Genomic DNA, 22,389 nt, shown 5'->3' on the forward strand with positions numbered 1-22,389 from the left:
TGTGTGTGTGTGTGTGTGTGTGTGTGATGTGGTTAGAAACTGCTGAGGAAATGCAGCACAAGCACTAAAGCAGCGGTTTACAGTGAGAAATGATTGTGTGTGTATGAAATTAAGTTGTAGAAGTGTTTCCTGGATTTTCAGCAATAAACATTTTAGCGTCCAGGCTGATTTTCCACCTTTGCCAGGTAGGTTATATTTCCGTATATTTCGGTTATTTGTTTGTTAGTTGGCCAGGTTTGATTTTGTATCACTCTCACATCACACCGCCTCCCTCTCACGTCCTCCTTACCAGGAATTTGCGCTTCTGTTTCCACTGGGCGCCCTGAGCGTTGGTGTGGCGATGGGCCTCCGTCACCATGCGGATCAGCTCCCACTCGGCGCCGGTGGGCTCTGGACGGTTCTGGAGGGTTTTCACCATTTCCTCCTTTTTGCGTCGCTCCCTGTTCTCCTCGATCAGACGCCGCTTCGCTACCCGCTTTGAGTCGTCCAGCACCACTGGGAGGAGACGGAGGGAGGCAGAGGAGGAGGAGGAGGAGGAGGAGGAGGAAGAGCCACAGAGAGAGTGCCAAAGAAAAGAAAGCAAGAAAAAGAGGTATGCAATTAGTTTGCATGATGCCTGAAGTGGCAGCGTCTATATAATTTCTATAAGGAGACGCCGCATCCTTTCTGTCCCCTGCATTTTTACTTTATCCTCTACTCCGTCTAAGAGCTCAGTGCTTTTCAAATATAATATGAAGCCAGTCATTTCAAATTCATCACCAGCTTCTCAAACATAAAGAGCAGCAAAAAAAAAACGCAAGACTCCAAATTGCATGAGATCCATGTGAAGGTGCTTTAATGTGCTTTCTTTTCTCTTCATCTCTCTTTGTGTGTGTATATGTGCAGAACACTCACAGTCCATGGCCATGCCCACCGCAATACATTTCTTGAAGCGGCAGAGTTGACACTGGTTGCGGGTGATCTTGTCGATGATGCAGCAGCAGTCGTACTTGCAGGAGTAGCTGGGGTGGAGGTTCTTTTGAATGGTCCTTCGGAAGAAACCCTGCAGGCAGAGAGCGAGGGATGAATGGGCGATAGGAGGCAGTGAGGGACGTTTATGGGGGGGGGGAAATGAACAGAACACAGAGGGTTTTATCGAGGGTACGAGATGAGTAGGCGAGAGAGTGATTAGGAGTTAGCACGATGAGGCGAGGGAGGAACACAAGAATCAGGGAGGAAAACAAAGAGGAGAGACGGGAAAGGAGGAATAAACACAAGTCTGACACAAGCACGTCGCTGCTTTACCACAGTTTAACTTCCATTACTGCTCATTTATCTCTGTGTGATTAAATTAATTAGGAAGATCGAGAATTTTTAATCTAATTTGTTGCTTGTCTGACTTCCTTCCAAATCCATGCAAATGCTACCATCCAAATATAATCATTAGAAGAAGGCAGCAATGTGGGAGTGAGAGGAAATAAATCAAAGTAGGAAATAAATACCCATCTATAAAGTAAAACCTCGGTACTGTGAGTGTATTATTAGATTAAACACGTCAGAGAGAAGAAACCTGTGCATTCAACTGCACACACACCGAAATCAATACGCTCATCTTTTAGGAGGCTGCCAAAACAATCACACATCAAAATACAGCATCGCTCACTGAGTCTGAACCGAGCTTCGTGTCTTTGTTCCCCTGCTGATCTGGTTAGTTCTGGTTTCACATCGTAATTTTACTATTTACAGAGAATAATATAGTGTGAGGAAGGAAGGAGGGAATTTTATACATGTATAAATCCTATACATCTGGTAAGGATAGGTGCAAACAGCAGTACGCTGTCGTGTGGAATAGTTGTGCAGTTTCTGTGCTGATGCAGATGTGGTGTTCAGCGTGTATTAAATATGATGTAGATGTTGTGCAGAGTCCGGCTCTCGCTGTCGGTCTGATTGAGATTTTAATTCATTGTTACACTGTTATTTCGGTTCAGACTAAACTCGGTGCGTGTGGAAGTTTCCTCAGATAAAATGTAATTCACGAAGAAACAGCAGAACCGAGGGAAGAGAAGCAGACGGATCCCACACCTGATACCAGGCTGACTGACGGGTTTAAAGCTAATATCTTCATATATCATCTTTCTGCAGCTGCACATAGCGTGAGGATCTATGATCCTGCTGTGTGCTGGTGTGAAGGCATGTGCTGACTTTGAAGCGACGGCGCGTGTGCGTGTGGAGGAGCACACGCCAGATATGGGACTATAGCGTGTGCAGGGGGAGGAGATGACCTCAGCGGGTTCACGTCAGGTTTCCTGGCAGACGTGTGTGTATATTGCGCTCTGTGTGCGTGTCGGTGGGGGCCTACCTTGCAGCCCTCGCATGTAATGCAGCGGTAGTGGTAACCTGTGGCCTTGTCCCCGCACACCACACATGGCTCATCCTTTTCGAGGTAACTGGGGATGTACCCTGAAACACAGAGAAGCAGGAGAAGGATGAAGTCAGACGGAGTGATAAGATATATTTCATCACAGACGATGCTGCAGACAAGCCTCCTGTGTCCGTCACACTATTACACAACAGTAGAATCGTATCACTCTCGTGCTGCGACTTCAGGACGTCAGATTTCATTACCACTAAGGGCCACGGGGCCGAGTTAACGTGCTGCACCACCACACATGGCTTCTACTCGTCTCCGCCGCACAGCAGCTCGGAGACGGAGCCACTTCTGCTGATTTACCAAACCTATGGAAAAACTTCCCGGTACTGTTCCACCTCTGTGAAATGAAAAACACATTAAAAGCTGAAATCACCAGCGATCTTTTCGATCTCACTTTTCCGACTGATGAATAAAAAAGGCTCTCTGGTCAGTGTCAGATGTCCGACCTGATTACATTCATTTTCTTGGCAGGGAAGGAAGCTCCCAGCTCAACCTACAGAGTGTGAGACCTCTGACGTAAGAAAGCCGGCCCGGGGATGGAGAAGCTTTTTGTTTGTGTCTTGCACATGGGAGAGGTTTGCCTCCGAGGCCTTCAGCGAGAGAGCTTTTCTGGCAGAAAGCCCGAAGGAAGTCGAGTGAGGTGGTGTCAAGTGCGACAGAGTCTGCATGCAGAGCAGGTGGGGGTGCATGAGCCGGTCAAACACAGGGAGGCCGGGGTTCAAATCCCATTTTACTTTTTGGACTTTATCGACTTTATTATTTTTAGTTTTCAGTCGCTCTTTGGTTTGGTTTAAAGAGACAAAACTGCTTTTATGAGGGAGGGAAAAATACAAAAATACACATAGTTTGTCTCTGGTGAGAAACACTAAATTTAAACATAACTATAGTTTGTTTACTAGTAAATTCTACAGGGTAGCCTTTAAAGGCCCATATAGCGTCTTCAACACACATCTTGTAAACTCCACCACACCCACACAAAGGCTCTGCTTCCAAACACGACCACTGTAAACCACAGCGTATGGCGTCTCTGAAAAGCAGACTGGTCGATCCCAATATAAACGAAGCAGCGTCTCAGAGGTAATGGAAATTTGACGAGTGCCAAGAGCCGAACGTCAGGACATCCGCCCTCTCTAATTACTGTCTAATTGACGGACATGTCTTTTAATAGATCGACTAAAAAGTGGACGGCTAAAAGTCGAGCATCTGATGTTTTTTTTCTGGTCTCCGTGCTGTAAAAGGTTAATCACATTAGAAAAGTCTGTAAAACTTTTGACTTATGTCAGACGTTTATTTTGAATTTGACGAAAAGCATGCGAACCGCTCTCGCTATGTGCGGACGTCCTCAGATCAGTGTGGTCGCAGCATTACAGAGTCTTTAACCTTATGAAAACTACATTTTAACTAAATTTACAACAACTATTTCAATATATCGTGTACAGTGAGTCCTTCTCTCTCGCTCTGATACTCGTCTTCCTCTCTGCACTCGTCTCTCTGTGTTTGAACTCGGGAATAGGACAGTATGTTCTTTTTCCATATTGCCTGCAAGACCAGTGAGACTGAGGGCGTGAGCACAGACACACAGGAAATAGCAGATTTCCAACCATCTCCTACGATATATGGCTGCGAAAGTGGGAGAGGGAGGAGATGGTACACTGCAAGTTGCAAATAAACACACACACGTGCACACACACACGTGCACACACACACACACACACACACACACACACACACACACACACACACACACACACACACACACACACAGACACACAGAGCCAAAGGCAGATGGTCGCATTACAGACATACACTTCATGTGATGTTTTCATGACATATAAAATTGCATGTGTGTGTGTATGTGTGTATGTGTGTGTGTGTGTGTATGTGTGTGTGTGTGTGTGTGTGTGTGTGTGTGTGTGTGTGTGTGTGTGTGTGTGTGTGAGCAGTGTCTGTTGGGTTCTGCCCATGTCGGTTTAGTTACAGAAAGGGATTGTGGGAAAGAAGGATGAAAGGAGACAGAGGGACGAGAGCAAGCGTTGAAGGGGCATTAGTGTGTCTGTGTGTGTATGTGTGTGTGTGTGTGTGTGTGTGTGTGTGTGTGTGTGTGTGTGTGTGTGTGTCTGTGTGTGTGTGTGTGTGTGTGTGTGTGTGTGTGTGTGTGTGTGTCTGTGTGTCTGTGTGTGTGTGTGTCATAATGGAACCTGTTGATTGCAAGATGCCGCTCGTTTTTTTATATATTGTTAAAAAGTTTAACAATTAGGGATCAAAATGAATTAAAAAAACTTGATAGAGGAAAAAGTGAAAGACTCAAGAAGCAGCTTCAGTCTGAGCCTCGATCCTTAAGAGAGGAATGAAAGAAACCACAAAAAAAAAACCACACACACATTGCGGCCAGAAGATGACAAGAAAAATACAAAGAAACACTAAGTGGGGGAGGAGAAGAGGGACTGAGGGGAAGCAGAAGAGGAACAGGCCACATGAAAGATAATAAGGACATCAGAGAGGGATCATATAGGAAAAACGTCAGCTCCAGTGTGTTGGCAGAGCGAAGCACAGGCAGCAACCGGATCCTCCAGTCAGTCTGCTGCGGCTGTGTTGGGAAGCCAAGCCCCAAATCAATACCGCTGCAGCTCTCCTGCTCTGCACCCCCCCCCCCCCCCCCCCCCCGTCCCTCCTACGACAGGCCCTGCAGTACGCACCCCCCCCCCCCCACCAACAAAGACCTCCACAAGGGTGAAGACATTTTTGTAGCGTGCCTCGGTCAAGACTAATATTTAAGCTCCGCGAGATTCTTTTTTGCAAACGGTAATAATCGGCTGTTTCTTTGTTTTGAAGCGTGCGGAGACGAGCCGGGACCCGATGGGGATCTGAACCCTGCAGGGTGGTTTCTCCTTACACGACAACACAACTCCAGAGATGACATCTGAAAGCGTAAACACACCAAAGAGTGGGGGGGGGGGGTCAATAAAATCTAGTGTGCCCACTGCTGCGGTGTTTATTGGCCCTTCACTGACTGGTACAGATACACTGCGGGTCTGTCAAGTTTAATTTAAAATTCAAACATTGTTCACACTTACAATAAAAAAAGCCCTCAACACACACAAGGGAGAAATAAAGCTGCGAGTATTTGTATCATCAATTCATTTGCTGATTTGATGGTTTAGTTTGAAATAATCATCAGAACGTCCCCAGGAGGCTCGAGATGTCGTCCTCCAGTTGTTTATTTTGCTTGTTTAGTTTATGAGTGGCTGGAATAGACTGTTTAACAGATGAGAACAACACGGGCAGCTTGGACACATTATCACCTTATAAACCCGGCTCAGCTCAAATGATAGAAAACAGTCGTCTGGTAACAGGCGGAGCCGTCGTGGAGAAGCATCCGCACTTATCTGGAGCCGTGTTCGTGTCCACCTGATGAATCGTGTCGTAACATTCACAGCTCCGTCGCCTCCTGAGGGAAATATACAAGACTTTCTACTCTCCACTATCTTCACACTGGAACTGTTTCATTCATCACGGAGTAAACTGTGGTGAACCTGCCGCTTCGATTTACTCCAACTGGCCCTTTGCTGCCATCTTTCTCCCTTGGACTGTCAATAAAAGGCAGAATGCCCCCAAAACATCTGTAAAAAAACACAATCTGGGTTTTTCCACCGATTTTTACAGCATATATTTATTGTGTTTTTGGCCTGAAAAAGATTCTAAACTTTCCCTACTTGCTATATCAATATTTCACTTCTTAAATATGATGGTCCCCACTGGTGCATCTCAGTACCTCTGGTTCAAACACAGACAAACACCGGTCGTGAGGCATCCAGCGTCTGATGCTGACATCCTCACAGTGTGTGCAACTCAATCTCCAGCCGCTATATATATATATATATATATATATATATATATATATATATATATATATACGCCTCAGGCTGATATATTGTCATACTTTCCCAGTTCAAATGGAGCATGGCAGGCAGAATAAGGTACAAGGTTCCAGCAGTGATCCAGAGACGCAGGCAGCGATCGTGCTGGGGGCGAACACACGAGGAGAGCAGAGACCAGGCGAGGTGTGTTTTATATAAACGCCACATCAAGAGTCCTGTACTGCTCATACAACATCACTGTCAATATCGCCCTCTCTCTCAGCTTCTGGGGGGAATACGGAGCCGTCACTCAGACAACGGGCTCCGTCCGACAAGGAAGCAGATAGAGCGGAAGCCTTTCGTTCATTGATGACAGATGCCAAGATGTTTCACTTTTTTCTCTCTCGGTGACAAATCCGAGGCGTAATGTGCACGAGGCAGCAGTGAATCATGTTCCACCAGCATCTGCTTCAGTCGCTCAGCTGCTGCATTAACTGCTGCGACGCCTGACAGCTCTTCCCTTTTCTCTCTCCCTCTTCCAAAACATATGCAGGGACTCCAAATATATATCAAACCTTCATAAACACAATTCAGGCGAAGGGATCGTCCAAAATGAAACTTGGAAATGATTTGCTCTTTTAAAAGACATTTCAGACTTAATTCGCACTCGAGTCGGTGGAAGTTTGTTGTCTCCGAGGTGCCAACTGGCAGAGAGTGCACCGATTAAAACACCATCCATCACCGTACTCACCAGTCATACTCTTCACCGAACATTGGCTGTTCTTCCTCTTCCTTTTCGGGCCATTGAGCCACCTGACAGAGAAGAGAGAGAGAGAGAACAATAAGGAGAAATCAGTGAAAGTACTTGAAATAAATACATATATTACATCATAGTGTATCTGGATTCAATACCTCTGCAAAGAAAAACACATTAATGTATACACAACCCACTACAGTCCATCAGTGTTTCCTCTACCAGCGCAGAGCCAAGCATCTGGTGCTCAATTTAGATATTTAAAAAGAGGAGCATGTTCTGCATTCATTTCAAACAGAGGAAGGGAAACGGACGAACCAAGGTTTTTGTCATAAACACCGTGTGAAAGGAGAAGGGAGCTTTTCTTACTACAATGCCAAATGCATTTTGGCAGGAAAAGCTCTGTTCCCGAACCGAGTCCAAGCAGCGGCAGCAAAAGAACCAAAAAGATTTTGTGGGGCAACACAAATAAACCCACAGAACAAGTCTAATTATTGAGGGTCGGGTGGGGGTTGGGGGGGGAACCTCACAATAACAGGAAACTGAAACGCGGCCCCTCTGACATGAATCAAGCAAATGCAAAGCAACACGCAATCTCAACAAGTACTGACAGACACCTGCAGCCGCACTGACACACGTGAAAGACATGGAGAGCACAGATGGGACCTGGCGGCTCCGAGGGGAATTATGAAAGAGCCGAGATGGAGGAGGGGGGGGAGTTAAGTAAGGGAGAGGGAGAGGGAGAGAGAGAGAGAGAGAGAGAGAGAGAGGGAGAGAGAGAGGGAGAGAGAGAGAGAGGGGATGGGGGGGTGAGTTTGGGAGGGAGATCTCTCCGTGTCGGATGTTGGATGTGTTCAGAATCCCAAGAGTCCGGCTCTGTGCTCTCAGACGCCGCCGATCACCCGAGGCTCTCCTCCCGCGGCAGAGCCCGGCACCACCGGCTCCAGGAGAGGGAACAGGACTCCATTAGCGTCATTAATAAAACAAGGTGCCACTCTGTCAGGACGCGGCGCCCACAGGCCCCCGGTTTACAGTTGCCCTGCGATAGAGTTGTGTTACAGTGTGTTTGTTGTTATCTGGAGGAAGGATCCCTCGTCGGGCGTCTTCCTGAAGTGTCCTCCGATGGAGGGAGTCGCATGTCGTACATAAAGCCCCCCCCCCCCCCCGAGGGCGGTGTGCGAGTGTGGCCTACATAGGTAAAACGTAAGTACTATAGTTAGTAACCTGAACACTCTATGATAAGGTTGGACGAAATGACAGCTCCCCCAAAGCCCCCTGGTGGCTGGCTGAAGAATACCTCATAAACCCTGCCTCCTCCATGTTAGCAGATTAGACACGGACTAGAAAAATCTATATTTTCTTCAGTTTGTTTTTATCACATTGATGTATGTTTGTTTGTTTTTGTTTAAATTAGTTATTTGATGATATCAAAATGTGCTGTGACGTCATGATTGACACGTTCTCGCTGCATTAAAACATATATTTTCTTAAGTTTCCAATCTTTAGCAGGTCATTATATTCAAAGTGACTCTTTTGTTACCTAATAAATGTAAACATTGCAAATCTCCTGTCATTGAAAAGACCCAAATGTTTCTTTCTGATTTCACAAGTCGGCTTGTTTTTATTTTCCACACCAGTAAACACAGTTTTCCCCTGTGACGATAAAACTGCTGCTTAAGATGCGGAGCTGCTGTAATTGAGCTTAAATAGGAACTCAAACTGCCGTTCACATTTAATCTTAATTACACCATTGTCTTGTTCTCAGTTACGCTTCTCTTTGCCCTCTTCAGTACATCAGGCGGATTAGTGGGACATTAAAGAACAGCTCTTATTGAGTCGAGGCTTGATGCCTCCTGATTGTTGTGTCTGTTCAGTCTCACAGAACGAGGATCTGACTCACGGACATAGTGTTCCTGTGGTGCTGGGCTGTAGGAGGAGAACGGACGGGACCATGACGGGTTAGGTGGCGGGGGGTTCGAACCTGTGAAGCCACACGATCGGATTTAGTGACCATTTCACCGAGTCTCTGAACGTGGACGGTGATTTCCCTTCACTTTGCAGGCAAATAAACAAACAATTAACGTCTGTGACAGCGGCAGAAAGATCAGGTGGAGTTTTTCGCTGCCACTCAGAGGTAAACGTCTCTCCCTCTGTCAGCTGGCGTCACCATCACACCATACGGGTGCTGCAGGCGACAATCATCAATCTGTCAGCTATGTGACAGTTGAGCGCACCCATGCAGCAGCAGGTTGTTTTAGATGGAAACCGAAGCAATACAGGGACAAAACAACACTCTTTATTCTGGTCTCCATCACTCCTGCGACAACTACACCTTCTCTGCGTCTCTGTACAACAACAGGTCCCCTCACAAAACGACAATGCGACAACCTGCCACATGTGAGAAGGCTTTGTTTCCCCTTATCGGAGCCATGCAGCGTTCTGTTTTCAAGCACACATCACAGATATGATGGCACAACAGCGAGAGCATCGGCACAGCAGAGATACTATAATGAAAACATAATAAAAAGCAGCAGCTCCCTTAATAGGCTCCGGCTCTAGCTAAGATCTAATCGATCCCTAAATAGCGCTGAGGAAAATATTAGCAGCCTCGCAGCTAAAAGAAGAACTTAGCACGCTCGGCGTTACAAGTGCATTTCACTCCTCGGCGTGAAGAGTGAGTGAGAAGCAAGTGGCCTCAGGAAGAAAGCAAATCAGGAAACAAACCACAGGAAAAAACCCGACGTGCACAAAGAGAGCTCAGTGTGACAGTCTCCAGTCTTTTTTAGATTTTTCACTAAGAGGCTGCACCTGAAATATTAATCAACTTCTTGTCAAACACGAGGGTTTGAAGCGCCGCAATGAAACAACATGCCAACAAAGTTTGCTTATGCAAAGAGCGAGCAGCCTGACAGGGTTTCAGACTCCATCAAACCGCCGGAGAACATGTGGCCATTTAGCACAAATACAAGTGCTCCTGTCTCCAGATGAAAACATCATGCATAATTGAGTATTTTTTGATGGAATGAGAGTTTTTGCAGGTTGGGGCACGACGCCGTGCGCAGGCATACCACAGAGCTTTTCAATCTCCAACTCTGAAGGAATACAGATTGCAACACATCTCTAAATATGCACTGTGCCTTTACAGAAACCTGATCCACCCCCCCCCCCCCCACACCCACACACACACATGCACGTACTGTACTCGCTCTGCAGCTTCTCCCACACACACACTTTTAAATCTTCAGTTGGCGCGTGAGAGAGAGAGAGCAACGCTTCCATTCCTGTGGCCCAATCGCCGTGCAGAGTTTGTACACGTTGTACGACTCAGCACGTGTCGCGCAGCCCAAAACAAATAGAGAACAAAGGAATCAACAACGTGAGCCAAACAGATGACATGAAAATAAAGACTTATCGTGCTGACCTGATGATGCACTGGTGGGACTGTAAAACATGCATAGCGGAGGAGCAGTCGGAGTTGAGGTTGCAGATGTAGCTGCTGCACTGACTCAGTGTCACTCCCCTACGCCCTGAAGTCTCTACGAGCGGAGCTACAGGTATGTTTACTCTGCCAACCCACTCTTCCTCCAATCCGCAAGATGTCCTTGCTCTGCCGCGAGTACCACCCAGTCTGCCCTGATTGGAGCGCAGCCAGTTTCTCCACCTGTGCCTCTGACAGCGAGCGTCTCGCAGGTAATTGCTGAGCTGTCAGGTAGCAGAGCGCTCTCATGAGACTCAGCTATTTTCAGACACTGCAGGTTTCATTATGGTTAATTGCACAAGGCAGCAATCAATACTGTGTGAGAACTACATGTCCTCAAAGGACAGGTTCACCTGCAGGTCCGCCCATGTCATAACGTTGAAAAATGCTTAAAAGGTGGGTGGGTGGGAGCACAGCTGTTTCAGGCAGGCACCTCTCGGTCTTACAGCCGCCAAAGCATGAACCATTGAGTCAAAACTCACAACACTGATTAGAGGGTCGGCAAAAATTCTGCGAATGATGAGACTCAACCAGCAGAGATTCAAAAAGCAGATTCAGCCCCCAGGTCGAAGATGTTCCTCCCATGTCTGATTAGAGGGTGTTAACGTGTATCAGGTTAATCATTTCAATCAAGGTTATTACTTGGTTTGCATTGTAGATACAGAACTGTGGAGGAGAGGAGCTCAGAGACTTCTTAACTTTGCAGAACTTAAAAAAACTATAAGGCGGAAAGACAAAAACATCCTATATATCCTTTAAATATACAGAAATGTTGAATTCCCAGAAACGACATCTTGTTTACTCTCGACTCTGATCCTGGGAACACAGATCAGTTTTCAGAGGCACTTCTTCCTGCTGCAGACACAGCCCTGACAGAACCTGCTGACAGGGAGCTCTGTAGAACACCGACACTGTATCTGAGAAGACATGTTGCTGTTACACTTTCTAAACGTCACTTTTCATTACTGCGAGAGCGCCAGGATACGATTTCCAGTCACCTCCTTTGTGTCGGGATAGAAGCAGAAATCTCAGCGATAGATGTTTCAAAACTTGGACATATATAATCCAAACTATGAGCACGGCCCGGCACCACAAGACACCAGTGAGATAATGTGTTTTATGATATTTCTTTGTTGAACTGAGTCTGACTCTCAAATATGGAAAGGGCTGAGAAGCACCTGCTTTGAAGCACACTCGCTGTAAAAAGAAGGAACAACACAAAGACACTGAGAATAGTCCAGATAATTATATCTATAACTGTCTGAATAAAAGCCCCTTGTCCTATGTTTAGAGCAGCAAAGGATCCTATTGTTCAGCCTATACGCTGCAGTCCGGCCGCTACCGCTCGGCCCGTCCGTCCTTTACATGCAGCACTAATGGACACTTTGTTCCCTCATGTGTTCGGCCACTGTGTAAATTACAGGCCGAGCTCGGAGGGGATATAGCAAAGCCTCAGAGTGAAAGCAAGACAACTCCCTCTGTCCAAACACACAAGTGCACTGTAAACCACATGCAACCAATAATAAACTCGGAGCTAAATCCTCAAATATAAACAGCTCGATACTTCCTGTGCATTGACTTATATTCATTTCCCGAGCGGGAGTCTTGCTCTAACCTCCAGGCCCCCGACCCTCTGCTTCGCTCGAATAACATTCACTTTACATGCTTTTGTATTTTATGTGTGACTCTGTATAAAAACTGCTGTAAAAATAAAGGAGATATATGGGTTATGTACATATTAATTCATGCATAAAGCAAATGAAACCCCTTCATCTTTTTATAGAAATACATGTACACACTGCAACTTCCATTCTATTCAACATAGAATCATTTCAAAGCCCAACTTGTTCACAACAAGTCATAAAATCCACAGCAAGAGAGAAAACAACAATGACTTTAACCTGCGCCTGACAGGAAGTCCTCGTCCCGGCCGAGGACGAGCGGAGCCTTGTTTACGTTGTTCAGCTGCACCGCAGACACACTGAAGTGGAGCGGAGGAGAGAGTCTGATCGACCCACAGCGGCTGTGGTTGATATTAAAGTCAGCGAGGAAGATAACACAGGGAGACCTGACCTTTATGTCACAGGAGGTTAAGGAACCATGATAACAACACACATTACAGAACATGGCTGTGAAAGGGTCGCACTTCCTGCCAGCGTGTCAAGATGCAAATGTTTTCTCTGCATGTTAAACAGGTCCTGGTTTCTCTCTACATGTGTGAACGTGTGCTCGGTAGATTGATCGTCCTCCCTCTGGATGCACAGAGAGGTTTAGCGTGTTCCCCTGACATGAAGGCTGCAGAGTTATTCTCACTCGTCTCCTGCTGTTTACAGCCGAGCGAAACACTTCATACCTGCGGTAAATATGAAATTCAGATGAGCTCTGGTTCTCAGAGAGATGCTTCACCTGCACTGCAAGTCTCAAACACTCACTATGTGCTACAGTTTCAGCTCAGGTGACTAACTGATTGACAAAAGGATGATATTATTATTAAAATTAGCTTTGTAAGATTGATTTATATGAGTGTGTGCAATTTGGTGCAGCTTGATTGAATTTCATTTTACTGTTGGGCCTTGGCGGAGGTTTGCTCACGACCAACGTGCCAAGTTTAATCCAAATTGGATTAAAACCGCCCGACAGACGACAGACAAATGCCACAGATTATAACACACCACTCTGCTCCTGCTCTAATAACATCCACATGCAAATGCTGCATGTGAGACACCTTAGTGAGTCCATCTGCTCTGCTAAGTAAGTAAGTCATTACGATAACTGTAGTGAGTGAGTTTATCTTCACAGCATCGAGGGGACTGCAGCCTGAGACGCGCTGAACAAACAATTAGCCGAGCACCGTGATCTGCTGTTTGACTGGAGGCCCTCAGATGACTAGAGAGGATTAAAACTGGCCCCACGAAGCACATCGGCAACAAAGATCCCTGCAAACAAACAAACACACACACACACACACACACACACACAACAACACTATGGTGCAAGCCTTTGCCACTGTTAATGCAACACAGTGCAAACAGCCTTACATCAGCTGTGGTGACATGTTAGGAGAAGTGATGCAAGCAAGGAATGTTGCAACTGCATATTCACGTTTTAACTGAACCAAGTACGACATATTTATGCATCCTAATGAGACATTAAGCCAGAAATACTCACGTTTTAAGCATCAAACTTAAAAATAAATAAATAACTGATGTAATGGAGCACTTGAAATATCTACCTCCGCCGAAGAGGTTATGTTTTCACCCCTGCACATTTGTCGTCTGTTTGTTTATAAGCGAGATTACACGAAAACTACGATGCGGATTTCCATGAAACTTGAAAGATGCGGTATGGGTCAGGGAAGAATGCTCATTGGTTTAATCTTGAGCTGCCTTCCCATCATCGAGACAGATTTGACCCTAAATGGACAGTAAGATAATAACACAGCGTAACAAACCTATCAAGACGAAACAGACACGAGAGGCAAGTATGTGGGAAACTTTTACCATCACTGTGTACGTGACAGAAAAAAAAAACATTTGCGAGCACATACCAAGTACAGTGACCTATTTTTCTGTCGGCATACTTGTAAGCATAGCATGACTTCAAAGAGTCGAACGTTCAAAACAGGAGGCTGACAACATGCAGATGAAACTAAATCCAGCGTCATGCCGCACACACACCACTGGGATCCACTCCTAAGTAGCCAGCTCTCCAGTACGAGGCCCCTGGAAGCTCTGCGCTTTGTGCCTTTAATTATCCCTGAGGTGCAAAGCGCTGCAGCCGGCACTTGGTACAGGTGTCGGAACACAAGCAGAGAGACACAGAATGCCTGCGCTCGAACATGTCGAGTGAAAAGCGAAAGGCCAGGGCATTCATTCCCACATCCATGACTGCAGCAACTGTCCCTGTCGCCCGGCAGCAGAGCTGTTAATCTCCTGACAGGTGTCCATGTTAGCTGAGGAATCTATCGAGGCTCCGGATTGACTTTCTTAACACAGGCTTGTAATTCAGCACATGGAGACACAGCGGAGGGGAATCCGATGCTGCATTCCAGACACCCGGCCTCTACCGCCCTCCGCGCGGTAATAAAAACACAAACTCAAATTATCTTTGTTGGTTTTGCATCAATTTAAGCTTAATCGTGGAGACAGAAAACGTCCAGCAGGGTAATGGCCTGTGTCTGGTGCTGCCTTCACGTGCTCCGTCTTATCCACTTAGTTCTTAGCCTGAAAAAGTCAACATACCCGGGGGCGAGGACACACAGCAGACCCCCCCCCACTTCAACTTTAAACACACCTCAAGTCCACTGGATTCAAACTGAAGTCGTTCAGTTGAACTTTATCTTTTTAATTTAAATGAAATTGTTTTTTGTACATGAACTGAGCTCCTCTCTCAAAGCCACAGCAGACTGATATAGACTGATAACCCCCTTCCCTTTACCCAGAGGCCTCTCCCACAAAGGAGGCCCCTTCCTCTTACAGCGGCCCTACGAGCGAGGCCCCATTTCACTAATATTATGTTTTCATTAATGAGAAGGGGCTCAGTCCCGTGTTTGTTTGTGTTTGGGCCAGCCCCACTGCCCCTGCTTTTCAAGAAGTTAAGGAGCGAGGGGAGGAGCGCCGCCGAGGTCAGATGTAGCTTAAGTTCTCTGCAAACAATTCAGACGAGAGGACGAGAGGACGAGAGAAACTGAAAGAAAAGGGGGGGGGGGGGTACGTTGTTGAACTTGTCTGGGTCCAGAGATGTAAAAACAGTGAGCACCATGAGAAAGATCTCGATGATAAAGGAGGGACTGGAAAGGAAAGTTCTCCTTCTCTGTGTCCTCAGGAAACCTCTTCCATACATAACAGCGTTACACAACCGCAGAAGGCCGGGCCTGCTTCATCTCACAGGGAAGTTTACTTTAGGTAAGACAAGGTAGCCGACTCCACGATGGATCCGTTCGACTTATACGGTAGATCTTTATAATATTACCCCGACCAACATGAGAGCCGAGCTGAAAACACAAGAATGTTTAAAACGTTCGGGCCCTGGAATGTTCCACTCACCCTTTCTCTTCTCCCTCTGATGGGTTAGAGTCCTGCTCCTTGGGCATGTGTTCCATTCACCTTAATTCCATCCAGCAGCCAATTATGAGAGACTGAGGCAAGCCCCACCCTCGGATGCACGCTTGTCATTCGCCGGTTGGGGGGTGTCAGTCAGGGAAACATGACGGGGTCCCGTCCCTGGGGCCTTGGGAGCGAGGAAGGGGGTCTCCAGAAGGAGCTGACCCCCTTTGAGGCTGTTGTGTTGTGGCTCGGTGTGAAGCGGCAAGATGCGTCAGACGCTGGAGGTTCTGATGGGGCGAAGCGGCGGGGGGGGCTGGAGGTGGATGTCGGTCTCAGGGATACGGAGGCTGGAGAGGGATCCAGTCTGGAGGAGAAACAAGGAGGCAGACCATTTAATTTCATGAAGCAAATTGATCAGTGATGACAATATTCATTTGTTTTATGTCTCCTATTCCTATTTTGCAGTTTGCATCTCTTTCATTGAAGCCTTTGCAAGGTCCATGAGACAATTATCAGACTCCTTCTTGTGAAATCATATGTTACAATAGGCTATTCCCCCTTTAAACTAATAAACCCCACCTTTAGCTGGACTTTCAGATTTGTGCTTCCAGATTTGTGCTACTGATGGACTCTATGAGAGGCCCGTGCAGAGGAAGATGCTAAACTCAGAGTCACTAACATCTAAAGCTCTGCCAAGGCTTTATACCATAGACTGTGTATGAAGATGGACGACCCAACAGCCACAGCGCCTCGGTCAGCGTCTGGTCGCTCGCTGTAGACCAAACTCAAACGTTTCTGTTGGTTATTATCAAGTGGAGACGTGTTGTTCATCTTTAAATACAGTCTTTGCTTCACACTAAGACTCAATCCTTGCCAGAAACCCATCTGTATAACCTGAGCCTTCGGAATCAACTCATAACTCCGAATCTGAGACCTAAACCCAACGTGAGACCCAGTTGCTTTGTAATCAGCACTTTTGCAACTTACAGCACATGCATAGATATAGATCGCACAGTGAGAGACAGAGAGCGAGACATTTCGAAACACATTCCATGGCAAAAATTACGAAACCCAAGCCCAAAATCCCCCTCAACGAGACGTCCCGGATCCCGAAAGCATGGCAGGGATCATTCAATTAGTCTTAAATAAGGTGTTCCACCAAAACCTCTTTCCAAGCAAGTGACCAAACGAGCGCTTGGCTAAATGCTGGACCGCATGTTGTGTCTATGTCGTGTCATGCTGTCAACTCCTCCGAGTCCCCCGTGCGGACGTGTTTCACATTCCACCTCACATTACATGACCCGTAGTCATGTGAAACGTAGGCTTTTCCTCATGCGGCCGGCGGCAGCGGGATTCCTACAAGTCACACACAGCGAGTTAAGAGGGGATACGGTGGCCCTGGAGGTCAGAGGGGAAGCTCTCTGGCCCTCAACTGTTGCTGCTACAACTGGATCGTTGCTGGAAAAGTGCTTACTGGTTGTCACCTCTTGCTCAGGGTTAAGTAGCTGTAGGATGAGCAGCTGAATCTACGTGAAGGGGAACGTGTGCTGGTGTGTATGTGTGCGCGTGTGCGTGTGTGTAAGTGCTCAGGAGGTCTTGATCCATTAGCCCCTGCCTCCCTCCTCTGTTGTCCAAGGAAGGCTTTATTCTTTCCTCCGCTAATCCCTGGTTCAATGACTTTCTAATCCGGAACAGTGGGATACAGGGCATGACAATAGCCTTAGACGTGACTGATATTATTATTGCTATTGCTCCTAATAGAGCGATTATAAGCAATATTCAAAACAGCCTTTCTCTGCAGGCAACAGGAATATTTCATCATCTCCATGCATGGTCATTATTTTGCATTTGGCAACTGATCCACATCCTAGAAACCTGCTGAAGGCAGAAAACAACAATAATTGTAATACAACGTTTATTTGTAAGCATCTTTTAAAAAGCAGATCACACAAGGTTGTAAGGTTCCAGTTACATATTTACTTCCATCTGTTAGTTTGCAGGATTACGCAAAAACTAGTGGACGGATTATGGAGAAACTTGGAAGGCTGTGGTCGGGATGAGAGAAGAACCCGTTCAATTTTCCGGTGAATGAAGCACTTTAAAATTACTGCTGACACCAATTTTTCACTACTTCGATCAGCTAATTGCATCTGAAACATCCACACAGCGAGTGAGTGCGAGCTTATTCCCATTTAATTTGTTTCTAATGAAAAGAGGCTTAATTAAGACCCATGTGCACAACACATCAAACACCATTCTTCAAGTATGCCCTTGAGCACATTCACACATGACACACACACACACACACACACACACACACACACACACACACACACAGTCAGGGAGACACTGAGAGACTCCATTCATCGTTCTGAAAGAGATCAGGCAGATTTGACCCTGAACGGGTGCGTGATGACACACTCTGACTCCCAGAGGACGATCCCCTTCACTCCGTCACATTGACTGTTGGAGTGGCACTAGCCTCGCTGTTGTTGTTTGTGTTTGCAGCACAATTAGCTGTTTATCACAGTGTGACAGAGAGAACACACAGGAAAGGAGGGAGGGGGGGGGGGGGGGTGCTGTATGGTGAGCAAGTGATATTAATTCTGAGCATCAGCAAAGTAAATGAACAAATGTCCCACGTCTGGAAAAACATGGAAATTCCACAAGTGTAGCCGATCTTATAGCCGTGGTTGTGCACCATTAGTAATTTAAGACGTCTCTTTACGACAGGGGAGGGCGACTTTAGACCTCCAGGCCATATGTGGCCAAATTAAATTTCCTTTTTGTGGGAGAAAAACCAACAAAAAAACATAAAACAGCAAACGAACATGTCCTTCAGGGTGGTCCCTGCAGGGTGTGCGTCCGTCAGATCCCGGTCAGTGTGCACGTAGCCGTCGCGCACCACGGGGGATTGTTAAGAAAACAAAAAGTAGATTTGAAATGTCTTGCTTTCCAAGAGAGCTGGACAAATGATTGTTATTGTTGTGTAGAAGTAAAAGTGTCTAGATGAGATGAGCTCACGGTGATGGACGAAGCCGAACTCAAGTGTCTTTACAGCTCGGAACATGCTAACCTGGATGAGTCGCAAGGACAAATAACACTCGGACAATGTTAACACTCTTGTCTTTGAAAGATTACCCCCCCCTCCCCGCGCACCATATAGCTGCCATCTTTCATCTTAACTACTGTGTCCTTGTATGTACTCCTTCACCCTCGCTCCCACCCAGAAAGTTATGCTTACACTAATATCCCCTATATCCAGGGTCAATTTGTCAAGTGGTGTGGGGCCGGAACAGAGCACATAGCATGCTCGAGGAAAGACGCTGGGAAATTCGGAGATAAGGACAAAGTGGGTAGGAAAGAGGGAATGAAAGAGTGCGAGATAATATAACACATTGTGTTCTGGAGAGATGTATGGAGGTAAAGTTGATGAAAGGGGGAAAGAGAAACTTGACTTAGGCGTCTCTTGGAATGAGGACAAAATAAACGCACTTATCAGGAGACGAAGACAAATAACAGGAAAAGAACAGGACGTGTCGCAAGTCAAATGTTGGGGCGTGGAGCTGGTTTCAGCACAAATGTACATATATAGATACGCGTCTGCGAATGTGCGAGGATCAGTTACTGATTTATTATACAACCGTTTATGGTCGGCGCACGTCAATGAGCAACAAACTGTTATTACCCAGCTCATGGTGCAGATCTTTGTGTGTAGAGAAAACTATATGAAAACTATATATATATATACGCAAGTCTGCTTCAAACCTGCAAGGTGGCGCTACAGGGTTGAGACAGCAGTGGAGCAATAGTAGATATTTACGCAAAAGAAACGTAACCAAGAGAGTTTGATTACAAGAAGTTACGAAGAAAGTTCCAGATGTGCCACAGAGAGTTTGTCCTGTAGGTTGCTGCTGTGTGTCTCTAGTATAGACTTTATATATATATACAAATATGACTGTATATAAAGATGGATGACATGGCAGCTCCCCAAATAGAAGACTAAAAAATGTCTTGATGGCCCCCTGGTGGCTGGCTGCAGTATAGTTCATAAACCCCACCCCCTAAATATACCAAATTAAAACTTGCGCCAAATGATTTCTGTCATTATAGGTCAATCTCACCAAACTGACTGACGTGTCAATGATTAAGTTTCGTTTTAACTACTTATTTGATTGACAGCTGAGATTGATTTGTGATTGGTCGGGGGGGGGGGGGGGTGTATCAATAATACGCAGACTCTGGCCCTGAATGATGTCACTGGCACAAGATGGCAGCGTCAGTATCTGGGCTACTTTGTTTTTTAAAGGGGAAGTGGTGCGTGTCGTCCATCTTTATATGGAGTCATAATAATTAAAGAGGTTTTCATGACTGATCATAAATCTAATTAGTGGTTGCAGTCTAAGTGTGATATCTCCTGTGAAAATAAATGTCTCACTCTCAAACGCTCTCAGATGTTTGACAATAACTCCCTCACTCCCACACATGCCACAACTCACACGGCTCAGCCACATGCACCTTGATTTTCCTCCCTTCCAGTACAGCCTGCACATTTTAATTGGGCCTGCAAAAAAACTAAAAAAAAAAAACTGGCATTTTCCCCCCCAAGCAGGGTTCACCTTTAATTGCATGCTCTGAAATACAGACTTTAAAATGCATCAAAAGAATAACTAGTGAGTGCATGTTGATGCCTGGAGAAGCTCAGAATTAATTAAACATGACCTACTCTCTCTCTCTCCTCTGTTCCGGGCCAAAGAGATCGATGTCCCTCTGTTCATCAGAAAGAGAGCAGAGAGAAAACAGAGGTGGATGAATCCTTCAGTAACAAGCAGGGCAGCGAGAAATGTGGTTCTACAGCGCGGAGATATCGTTAACTTCAAGGATGTTTAGGTTGTTGTTGTTAAAGAAACAGGGCCCTGAAACAACATTTAGGGATTTGTTTCTGCACAGAGAACAGAAGTGAAGCACTTTGATCGTTTGCAGCAAAGAGGATAAAGGGCAGATTTAAGATGCTATTGTCTAACATCTGCTCCGGTGAAGCAGCTCACAGGAGCCTCAGCGTATGAATGTTACTGCCTTCGAGTCGCTCTGGACTTTAAGGTACTTCTTGGAAACTTCAGACGAAACCTGAAACACAAACTGTTGCTCCTTTCAGACGAGCACTGAACTGGGAATGAACGTAAAATGTTGGAGTTGCTGTTCCTTTAAAAAGAATGAGTTTTTAGCTCTCAGTCTAAAAATGGGTTAAAAAGGCCCCAGAAGAGATAAAGACTAACAACCAATCATCTTCAGTGGTTTTCGAGCTGAAGGGACCGACAGTAATTATACATTATCCATTCATGACCTTTCCATCTGCACTTTCACAGCTTATTAAGATACATTCACCCAACTTGACAATTATGTAGTTAATGTCAAAATAAAAGCCAGATGAACAAATGTAAAATTCCGAGGAGACATATGATTTGTTTTCAGTTTCTTTCCTCAAATTTTTTTTGCCAATGTAAAAGTTCTGCAAAGTTAAAAAGCTCCAGCGCCACAGAAAACACGGAAGATCTTCAAACAACTCGTCAGAAATCCGACCAAACTTCTGCATCATCATCATCAGATGTGTCTGTGTGTGTCTGTGTGCAACATTTGCATAAAACACGCCCATCAATTGGTTTGACACGCCCCCCCAACGCAACCAAGTAAAGCAAGAGTGGACAAGCCAATTTGTTCTGTTGGAGGCCGTTGACCAATCCCAACAGAGTGAACCAGCCGGCCAATCAGAGCAGACTGGGCTTTATCAGGAGGAGGGGCCTTAAAGAGACAGGTGTTTGAGACAGAGGCTGAAAAGAGGAGCTGCAGCGATTGACAGGTCTGAGGACAGTGATGTGTTTCCTGACCATTAGAGCATGTGAACCTTTATAAGTTAGAACACTAAGTAAAACTATCAAACTGAATATGAGCAGAATGATTCTCCTTTAACTTTCTTTACTAAGCGTTTCCTGACTTCAGTGAAAGAACTGGGAAGAAACACACTTATAAAGAGACGTCTGCCTCTTTGCCGTTATCTCCCCCCCCCCCCCCCCCCCCCCCCCCCCCCCCCCCGACTCTACAGTTTGATTCTCGGCTCTCGGACCAATTATTTGAGTCATTGACTTTAAGCTCACACTCTACAAGATAATCCCACCGTCTACCTGTGAAAACTCGGCTTCTCGCAGCTGCAGGCGTGTTCCGACCTGCAGCAGATTACAGATGTGCTCCGATGTGTCATTTGCCTAATTCGCTGAAACAGACCTTCTGTGTTAGCGTTCACTCAGAAGTCTTTTCATTTAAATTTAGAATGAGCCTAAAATAACCACACAACAATTACAGAATCATCTTTCCCCATGAATGCAGAAGGGTTAGGCCTCAGCAGGTAGAGTGTAGCCGCCGGTGAAGATGGTGCGTACGCCGCTCGACAGCAGTGAGCGAATTCCAGCCCTCGTTAACATTCACACCATGAACGCCGTGGCATGAAAATGTCGGGGTCAGTGCCCCCCCCCCCACTCCCAAGGGTGGCTCGTGCAATTAGTGGTTAAGTGATGGAGCAGGATAAGGCCGAGTTGTTGATGAGCCGTGTGCAGTCTGGTCATGGAGGAAATGGAGGTGGAGAGGGGGCAGGTGGGTGTTAGCACCGCAGGCCCGCGAGCCGTCAAAGGCAAAAAGATCATGTTTCACGCTACGTCTCCGCTCCCTCGCTCGCCAGGCTAATTAGTACTAAGGGATTATGAAAAGGTCACAGTGACTAAACGCTACCTGTGCAGGCGTCTTCGTAAACCTGACCTTGACCTTGAGGCCGCGAGTTTGCACAAACGCAGACT

The 22,389-nt window shown here is 46.2% G+C and overlaps 1 protein-coding gene across 4 annotated transcripts in view; it reads right to left on the reverse strand.

The window, feature by feature from the left end:
- LOC117752968 (thyroid hormone receptor alpha-B) overlaps window positions 1-22,389 on the reverse strand; it is a 125,442-nt gene that overhangs the window by 15,371 nt on the left and 87,682 nt on the right. For all 4 annotated transcript variants that reach the window (XM_034570724.1, XM_034570723.1, XM_034570721.1 and 1 more), the window contains exons 5-9: window positions 15,545-15,908; window positions 7,019-7,080; window positions 2,339-2,439; window positions 895-1,042; window positions 290-495 (exon numbers count right to left, since the gene is read on the reverse strand). In XM_034570724.1, the coding sequence (XP_034426615.1) occupies window positions 290-495; window positions 895-1,042; window positions 2,339-2,439; window positions 7,019-7,080; window positions 15,545-15,600 (573 nt within the window). In that variant the 5' untranslated portion in view covers window positions 15,601-15,908. The remainder of the gene's footprint in view (window positions 1-289; window positions 496-894; window positions 1,043-2,338; window positions 2,440-7,018; window positions 7,081-15,544; window positions 15,909-22,389) is intronic.

The sequence above is a fragment of the Hippoglossus hippoglossus genome, chromosome 19 (assembly GCF_009819705.1).
Source record: "Hippoglossus hippoglossus isolate fHipHip1 chromosome 19, fHipHip1.pri, whole genome shotgun sequence".
Lineage (NCBI taxonomy): Eukaryota > Metazoa > Chordata > Actinopteri > Pleuronectiformes > Pleuronectidae > Hippoglossus > Hippoglossus hippoglossus.